The sequence below is a fragment of the Ischnura elegans genome, chromosome 7 (assembly GCF_921293095.1).
Source record: "Ischnura elegans chromosome 7, ioIscEleg1.1, whole genome shotgun sequence".
NCBI lineage: Eukaryota > Metazoa > Arthropoda > Insecta > Odonata > Coenagrionidae > Ischnura > Ischnura elegans.
In genome coordinates, this window is record NC_060252.1 from 46718753 (window position 1) to 46727804 (window position 9052).

The 9052-nt window shown below is 41.4% G+C and overlaps 2 protein-coding genes across 2 annotated transcripts in view; one reads left to right on the forward strand and one right to left on the reverse strand.

Annotated features, from left to right (window-relative positions):
- The window catches only part of LOC124162973 (cytoplasmic dynein 2 heavy chain 1), a 147398-nt gene extending 146908 nt beyond the window's left edge, over nt 1-490 (forward strand). Inside the window, exon 78 of the mRNA XM_046539753.1 lies at nt 165-490. Within this exon, the coding sequence (XP_046395709.1) occupies nt 165-317 (153 nt within the window). The 3' untranslated portion in view covers nt 318-490. The remainder of the gene's footprint in view (nt 1-164) is intronic.
- LOC124161970 (zinc finger protein 236-like) lies at nt 481-9039 on the reverse strand. Its single transcript, XM_046538253.1, has 3 exons — nt 8953-9039; nt 5565-8517; nt 481-2766 (listed from the first exon to the last, which is right to left on the reverse strand). Exons 2-3 carry the CDS (start codon nt 8467-8469, stop codon nt 2162-2164), a joined length of 3510 nt encoding a protein of 1169 aa, XP_046394209.1. The 5' UTR covers nt 8470-8517; nt 8953-9039; the 3' UTR covers nt 481-2161.
- Nucleotides 9040-9052: the final 13 nt, after the last annotated feature.

Consider the following 9052-nt stretch of genomic DNA (forward strand, 5'->3'; position numbering starts at 1 on the left):
CCATATAATTCGTCTATTCAGTCCATGCAAAAAAATTTTTGCTCATTGTGTAACGTTCTAGTGCTTTCTGCTGATTACCACTCTTTTTTTCAGCAGTAATTTCAAATGTTTTCAGGTAATTCTTAAAGGCTACTTATAACTGGCATTTCATTATTACATTTCAGACTGCACGGAGTAGCTCCGAAGAAAGTATTTTTCTTCCAATTTATCAGAATGAAAGGCGGGAAGTGGTAGTCACTAATGTTAGTATTCCATGCAATGGAGGAGATCAGCCGAGATGGATTCAGTCTGGCGTTGCCTTGTTCCTTCATTCCTAGAGGGTATAAATCAGCATTTAAATTTCTAGTTTCTGTACAAACACATTGTATGTAACTGATCATATCAAGTAGATATTTGATCAGCTTAAGCTTGACATCTCTTGCTAAGTACAAGAAAATAATAACTGTAACTCATCTCCTACCAAAATAAATAAAACAACCATTACCAAAAATGTTTATATTTTCAGAAGATATAATCTCTTTACAAAATCCTCTCTCTAGGCATATTTCTTGCATGTATTTTCCCAGTAAATTTTCTTTTTCTTTATCATGGTTGTCCAATGAAAGTGTCACATAGAAGCAAGGTCAACTTGCTATCACTGAATATCATTACTAGGTAATGATAATTTATGGCTATTTTCACATCCTTTTTCACAAGTTACATCATTTGATAGTGATCACAAACTGTAATATGATTTCATGTACATAATTTTGTCATATATTGCTCTGTTGCCTAACAAATCTATTGAATAACTTACTTATTAGTTATACTCAAATATCAGTCTCAAGAAATAAAGTAATTTTGCCACCCTTTGAAATAGACAGCTTCAACATGCAATAAAATGATCCTTCACATCATTTTAGACCAATGCTGGTAGGGCCCAATAAACTCCACGAGATTCTTCATAATTCAATGAACTCTGGGTTCCTTTTAATTTTTTTAAGTCACAAGTCACCCCAAAGTTTCATTAAAAATAAAGCTATTTCTATATAATAATAAAAAAAATATAGGGAAATATTCATAGTAACTGAAATAGAAATAAAGAAAGTAATTGAAGGCAAGAATTTTATTTCTTGCATTCTCTTGATCATTATATTGGGGTCATCATGTACCCTAAAATCTAATGTGATATTTCATTATATCATGCCACTATTAATGCCAATTTTGGCAGCATATTTTTTTCATATACAGAAAAGTCAATTTCATAAAGTTCCATAACTATGCAACCAAGAATTTTTTTATGTACACAAAATTAAGTATGATATTGAATTGTAGCTACAAAACATACAGACTAAAATCCTAAATAAAGTGATGTTAAATACGAAAATATACTGAGAATAATGATTTTTCATTACAAGCCAACAATATTGGCCTTTGGAGCGAGTATTGTGCTAAACAGAGGAATAACTTAGCCTTGGCAAGTTTTGGTTTAAATTACATGGATGACATGTAAAGATAAAAAAATGTGGCTACACATAAAAGGAAAGCATCCTTTACATACAATGAACTATGAATGATGCGGAAGACATTTCAAGCAAATATCAGGAACAAATGGTATAACCCTGAATGCGATAATCCATGCAACAAGGTATGTGATGCACCCTGGCCATAAAACTGTCAGGGAAATATTTATCTACTCGGGATGGAATCTGTAGAAACTCTTAAGCAAAATTCATTCCTTACCATTTGTGGTTATCCATTAATTAGTTTCCATTTTCTTCATCAAGAGCATTTCTAGCACGTACTGTCAGCAGTTTTATCTTTGACAGAACCAACTCACCAATTCGAAAGGCCAATAGCCTCCTATTATCACACATATTTTAGAGATTTGTGGTGATTACTTCTGGCTTTCTCCTCCTACCTATACTATGTAATGTTGTGGCACTTGTGATATTGGAAAGGGAAAATTACATACTGTTTTGGGATTGCACTCCCCACATCCCTTTCTTGGACGGAGAGTTCCTAATTCTTTTTCCTCATTTTTTTAAGACTGCAAAATTCCACACTTCCGTGTGCCTCCCTTTTTTCCACTTTTGATTGCAACCTCTCTTCCATGGCCCTTGCGGCACGGGGCTCCAGACGGGGTAGCTTTTTGGCACTTGGGAGTGGGGAGAGGTTGACGCTATGACATATATATGGGCCATACATAGAGTGTGTTGGCATTGTCTCTTTGCTCAAGGGGATCCCTTGCGTAATGGAGAACTTCCTGAACCACTTGTTCCGTCACTGAGGCTGACAGATGACCCTGTTGAATTGACACGCCTGCTCGGCCTGGGACCAAGTTCAAGTCGATGGGCTGAGCAGAAACATGCTGTGAAACTGTGTGCTGAGCAGATGTTGCAGCTGAGGTAACCACTTGATGGTTCTCGAGGCCATCATCAGGCAAGATGCTCTCAGCTTCCTCTTCCGTTATCTGCTCTGTTTTGCTAGTGTCTGTGGTCACCACCAGTTCTGTACCTAGGAGGGTGCCTGAAGGGTCCATGGTATGGTGTTGAGGTGACCCTGTCAAGCTGGAATGGTGAACCTGGTGGTCCTGGCTATCCGAGGGCGGGGATGGATCGCCATCTGATGCCAGGGTCTGGCTTCCGTTGGATGCCAAGGGGTCGGTGGTAATGGTTGTTACGGTTGTGACGGTTGTCTCCCGGTTGTGCGTCTGCATGTGGCGCTTCATGTCAGAGCGCACTCGGAATGGCTTGCCACACACTTCACAGGGATGAGGCTTTTCTCCTACAAGAACAATCAAATAAGCATATTGTTAGTACTTCACTGCTTACTGATGAAGTAAAATCATGGAATTCATCTGTTTCAATAATACAGGAAATTATGAAGGCCATGCTTATTCTTAGTTATATATATTTTAATCTTTATGCATGAAATGATGCTGCCATGAAAAGAATTTCAATGCAATCTAGATAGCCCTATGTTGATAAGCAGGAGTTCACTAGTTTCGTGCATGCAACTTTTCGGTAAAAAAAGATATGAAGCACAAATTCTCAATATTTTCAAGAAATTGCTCCGAATATAAAAGCTAATGGTTGACAGTGGGAACAGAATTATTCATGATATACCTTCTACATTTATTATAAGCGGAAATATAAATATGTACCAAAAACCTAGATTACAAGGGAGTGAGGCAAATTGCATAGTACAAACTAACACGAAATTATAACAACTTTTTAAGCTAACTTTTGCAGTCTAATAAAGGAATAAATGCCATATGTATTACGGATATTAAAATTAGCGATAGAAAGCATTGTGGACGTTACAATTAAGGCTATAAAAAATTTGGGTGATATCATTTAGACAACCAAAGTCTACAGAGGCATTGGCAAAAATTGGTTTTCATGGAATCATTATCTCATCATCGTCAACAATCATCTAAGTAGGTGTGATGCAGCCCTCCAATCAATTCTCAAATCAGCAAATCTCCATCACCAACACAATTCTTGTTTTACATCCTTCATCACCTGATCTACGTATTTCTTCAGAAGCCTAACACTGCTGTTCTTCCTTTCATCTGTCCTTCAATGATAATTTTTCATTATTCCATTGCACCTCATGACGTGGCTGATAAAATTTTCCCCTCTTCTACCCAAGGTTTTCAAAAGATTTCTCTCTCTCTTCTTTGAACTTCCTCATTACTCGCATGATATACTCTACTTGATCTATATCATTCTTTCGAACGCTTCCAACTTTGATTTCTCCGTTGCTATCATCTTCCATGCTTCACTACCATAAAGTAGCAAGCTCCAAATGTCCAGTGGATCCATCACATTCGACCGATATACCCTCTAGAGAAATCCCTGATCAGAGATCCGCATGAGGGTCTAGTTTACTACCATAATATTTTACTCAAGAGAATGCCACCAAGTATTTTATATGAAGCAGCTGCCCTCATTAGGATAATAATGTGGTAGTTTCCACTTGCCTCCCACATATCAGTACTTAACCCATTACAGCAAATGTTACCACTCCTGCAGTGATATGAATGTTACTGTACCTACCACAGCGGTTGCTAACTTCACTCACATCAGTAAGAGCTGCAGCCCACCCCTGCGGGTGTAGGGAAGCATAATTGTTGGCAGCCTTCCGTCACCATGTCACCGCTTCTCCACAGGTTTAGGTATAATTTCAAAGGCCTACCCAACCAAATGATAGACTAATATCCCAGGGGTCACTTTTGACCATGACCACTATTTGAGCAGTTAAGTCCCTTAAATTGCAGGTAACCTATATAACTAGACATCAAACCACCATATGCAACCCTATGGATGCACTAGGTGGCTTTGAGCTTAGCCACAAGTGGATAATATGAATTTATGGTTAGCAAATTTCAGTTAATGACCTCTTAAGACCTATTTTATCTACTTCCCCTCACAAAATATCAGTGATTTTGAGCTCGATTCACTGCTTGGACCAAGTGTACATTTTCAAGCAGTAAATTATGCAATACTAAATATGTAGAAATACTGTAACTGAAATGAAGATTATCTCAGAAACTTTTCTTTAATATCCCAGGAATATATCTTGAAATTTCTCAAATTGATCCATGAATTAGCGAATATTTGACTTGTTAAGGTGAGTCTAGGAGGAACAAATGGACAGCAAGAATAGCAAAGGATGGCCTCAGCATAAAATTATATGACAGGTAACAAAGGATGAGAAAGAGAGGTACTGACCAATTTTGAAAAGATAAGCTCAAATGAGAATAATGGAGATCTGCATCAAACCAATCTTAGTCCTATCAACAACAGACTTTCACATGAATACAATTCTTATCCATATATGTTTGCAACTTTTCCATTACTATTCTACAATAAAACAATTTTCATTAGGGTTACAAGTGTAAATATTGCAAAACTTCTCCTAAGAGTAACCCTACACATCAACAGGATTAGAATGAATAAATGCCAATTGATTGATAATTGATTTTCAAGAAATTATCAAACAACATAACCTTATTACACCTTGAAAGGGCAATTAAAATACTATGACAAAGTAAATAGCAAAAATGATTCATACCTTGTCTTTACCAATAATTTACAAAAAATGTTTTCTAAATTTTTGGTCATTACATTTTGTTCCTCAGAGAAATGACGTTGCCACAGACAATACATATGAATACTTAAAAGGAAAACAAATATGAAATAATTGCTTCAAAATGGTTCAACAATAAACAATGGACCTTTAAACCGAGAACCAATGAAGTAATAAAAATAAAATTCATATCATTACATACAAACAAAATCAATTGACTTTTATCCCTTAATTGATAGTTTTCAAGCTCGATGATAGATGGGAGAGGAGAAAGAAAGTAAGACAAAATATAGTGAGTGATTACAGTGGGAGAGAAGTGAGGACTGAATTTACCACATGTGAAAAATGAAAGACATGGGATTTGGTTACTATCTAAAGAAAGGAGTTAAAGAATCGAATTATAGTAACACTTATTAAACAAACATCACATGGTCTTTGAATGAATATGGAAAAAGTATATAATGTAATGATGGAAATTAAAGACTCACCAGTGTGGATGCGGCGATGATTTTGAAGGTAGCTTGAAGCACGGAAGCTCTTCTCACAAAAGTCACACTTGTAATTCTTTTCACCGGTGTGGATCCGCCGATGGACAATAAGGCTGTACTTGCGAGCAAAATCCTTCCCGCAGTACTCGCACTGGTACTGCTTCTCGTCCGAATGGATGGATATGCAGTGGTACTTGAGGTCGCCCCATTGCCGAAAGTGACGGCCGCAGTACTCGCACTTGTACGGTTTATCGCCAGAGTGAAGACGCATGTGGACCTTCAAGGCACTCGCCGCGAAGAAGCTCTTCCCGCAGACTTCGCACTGATGAGGCCGCTCCCCGGTGTGGCTCCTCATGTGATACACGAGTGAATTGCGGTGGTTGAAGACTCGCCCGCAGGTCGGGCAGGTCATGTGCTCGATCTTCCGGACGCTGCCCCCTCCACCACCCCCGGAACCACTACCGCCACCCTTCCTCGCCTTCTTCCTCTGGTTTCCGGAGTGGGCCGACTCCGGGTGTTCCTCCTGGATGTGGTGGTTGAGCTGCGCCCGACTCTGGAACGCCCCTCCACACGCCTCGCAGACGTGCTGATGCACCCCTATCCCCTGCCCGTCGGTTGAGGCGTCGTTCACACCGTCCCCAGCCCCACCGCTGCCGGGGTTATGCTGCCGTCGGCGAGCCGGACGGTCCAGGACGTCGCTATCCCCCCATTCCTCATCGTCTTCTTCATCCTCCTCGTCGTCCTCTTCCGCGAAAAACGTGGGAATCCACTCGGTCTGCTGCTGATCCTTCTTGGTCGTGACGACCACTGTTTCTTCCAAGACGGTCCCGTGCGTCGTGATGGTGTGGTGCGGCTGCTGCTGGTGATGTTCCTCTTCTTCTTCCTCTTCGTCCGGACCGTGGACAAGGTTCATGTGAGTCTCGTACGCTTTCTGTCGTCGGAATGTCTTGTTGCAGTGGGTGCAGAGGAAAGCCGGTAGCTCCACACCTGGGGGTTGGTCTTGGTGGTGGATGATGTGAATTTCCTTTTGCGGCATCTCTTCCTGAGCTCGCGACACGACGTGTTGGCTCTCGTCCACTAAGGTCATCTCCACAGTTTCGACTTGAGCCAAGGGTTCCTCCTCGTGTTTGACCTCCGTGTCCTCCTCCTTCACTTTCCTCTGGGATCGTTCGTTTTCGAGCAGGGGTTCGTAATGGCACTTGAGGTGCTCGAAGAACTTATACTGGCTAGGGAACGCCTGGCCGCAGAGCAGACACGTGAACGGATTCTTCTTGACGCCATCGACGGATTGATCCTGCGGATGCATTTGCTCCTTGTGGGCTTCGTAGTCGCCTTGCGAGGCTAGCCCCTCACCACAAATCTCACATTTGTAGCACTTGACGTGCACCTGGGACAGTTTTTTCTTCTCCTCACTATCCATCACCAACGTGTTCCCTTTAAGTTTGGGCGGTATCCTCTTTTTGTGGGGAAGACTTCGATCAGAAGGGCCCAATATTCCCTCTGAAGTTCCTGTCTCATAGTCTAAAGCCTCGAGTTCCTCCCTAGTACAGACCTCTTCCATTTCGTCTTCATCCTCTAATTCCTCCAATATTTCCTCCTCTTCTCCCTCCTCCACGATTCCCTCACCAAGTTCATCCGCTTCCTCACCCACCTCCATCATTTCCATCACCTCACCATGCTCGTTTTTCAAAGTAGTACCTAAATTTGAGACAGTGACGTACTGAACACCATCGACAACGGGGGAGTTCGTATCTAGCATATGCACAACAGAAGATTCCTCGATTTCAGTTCGAAACCTTTTCAGCCTGTTGCGCACTGCGGCACCCTGACCCATTATGGCCTTTTTCGGATGCGGCAGAATCACATGGAGCTTTGCATAAGAGTTGTCATCCTGATGGGGTTGACCATACGGTCCATCCACATCCCTGGTGCGAATACGTGGCGAAGATACAACCAATTCATCAGCTTTGTCATGACTGCTACTAACTACACTACCATCTTCCACAGCCTGTATGTAATCTACCACCATTGTGGACGACACCGGTTTATCAGTGGTCACAACGACATGAGTGTCTTCAGGGTGCAGACCCTTGCCCACCCCTATCAAACCCTGAATCTCGGCGGTATTCATTATGACGTTAGTTGCATCGGATACGCACACTGGCAAGTGCTGCTGGGTTGGTTGATGTTGCTGCTGGTGTTTCTGTTGCTGCACTAACTGAACTAAAGCAGCTGCCAACCTACGATCCTCTTCCGTTAGGTGCGGCAGCATTATATCTTCTACCACACTAGTAGCAGCTGTTTCGCTGTAATGACCACTGGTAGCCACAACCATACCATCTGTGTCTGGAATGTAAGCCCGCGAAACGACAGGCAATGATTCGGTACTGTGATGCACGGAATGGTGTTGGATATGGTGGTGGTCACTATTTCCTGTTGAGACAGGACTCAACAACGTAACGCGATTTCCCACTGAAGTTCCACTGGTAGGAACTGTCGTATAATAGGCACCTTCCTTGAGCTGCGACGAAGAATGAGTCTGATTTTTGCTTCCATCAGCAGGCACAGCTTCCATAATATCAACAACAAGTGCATGTTGCCCTGAAGGCATCTGCACGACGTGGGCAAGCATTTCTTCCCCTTGACCCCCATTTCCCGACAAAGTAGAGGCTGTCAAAGTGTCAGACTGAGAATCACAATCACCCAGGTGTTCTTGTGGCTCTTTCGAAATTGTTTGCTCCGACTGAATGGTCATGTATTGCGTACCGACATCATCTGACGAGATGAGACTAACTTCATCTCGACCGCCTTTCACACCATCGTGGACTATTTTAACTTCCTCATCAAGGTGAGATACAAGCTGTACATTCGTCATTAGCTCGCCTGATCTCTCAGGATTATCCATTTTGATGTCCTCATTCCCATTAAAAAGTGAGAATTTTTTTAAAGACACCTGCAACATAAAATCCCTTGCGTCATACATCGAATAATGTTCACTAACATGTAAAATCAACTGCTTAAATATTGTTTGAAAATCATTGTACTCTTGCCATCATTCATGCAAGACGCTTGAAGCTAACAAGTGATTGTTCACATATTATCGGTTCAAGGTAAGGAATTCAGTAACACCATCTTAGGTTGGCCATAGATAGCATCTATTGTCAATGATCATAAATTACTGGAAAGAATGGCCAAAATCAGCATACGTGATGTAAATTCAAAGTTTATTTAGGAATTCATAATGTAAACATTGACATAACGTGTAGAGGACTCCAAAGAAAGCCATCAAAATGAACAATTGACAAACGAGTGCAGTTGCAAGGTCACACTTTGTGTAAGATGATCACTGAAGCTGACACCATAGTTTACCACAACAGTTGATACTTACCCTATAATTCACAGCACCATTTATATTAAGAACATTTGCCGAAGTTGTTTTCTTCTTATTTCACCCAAATATCGGTCCGAATGACCACACAATCCATTAG

Excerpts from the sequence above, each read along its gene's own strand:
- LOC124161970 (XM_046538253.1), bottom strand. The coding sequence starts at position 8,469 with ATGGATAATCCTGAGAGATCAGGCGAGCTAATGACGAATGTACAGCTT. Across the intron at positions 2,767-5,564 it reads TCATCGCCGCATCCACACTG|GAGAAAAGCCTCATCCCTGT; the intron begins GTGAGTCTTTAA and ends TTGTTCTTGTAG.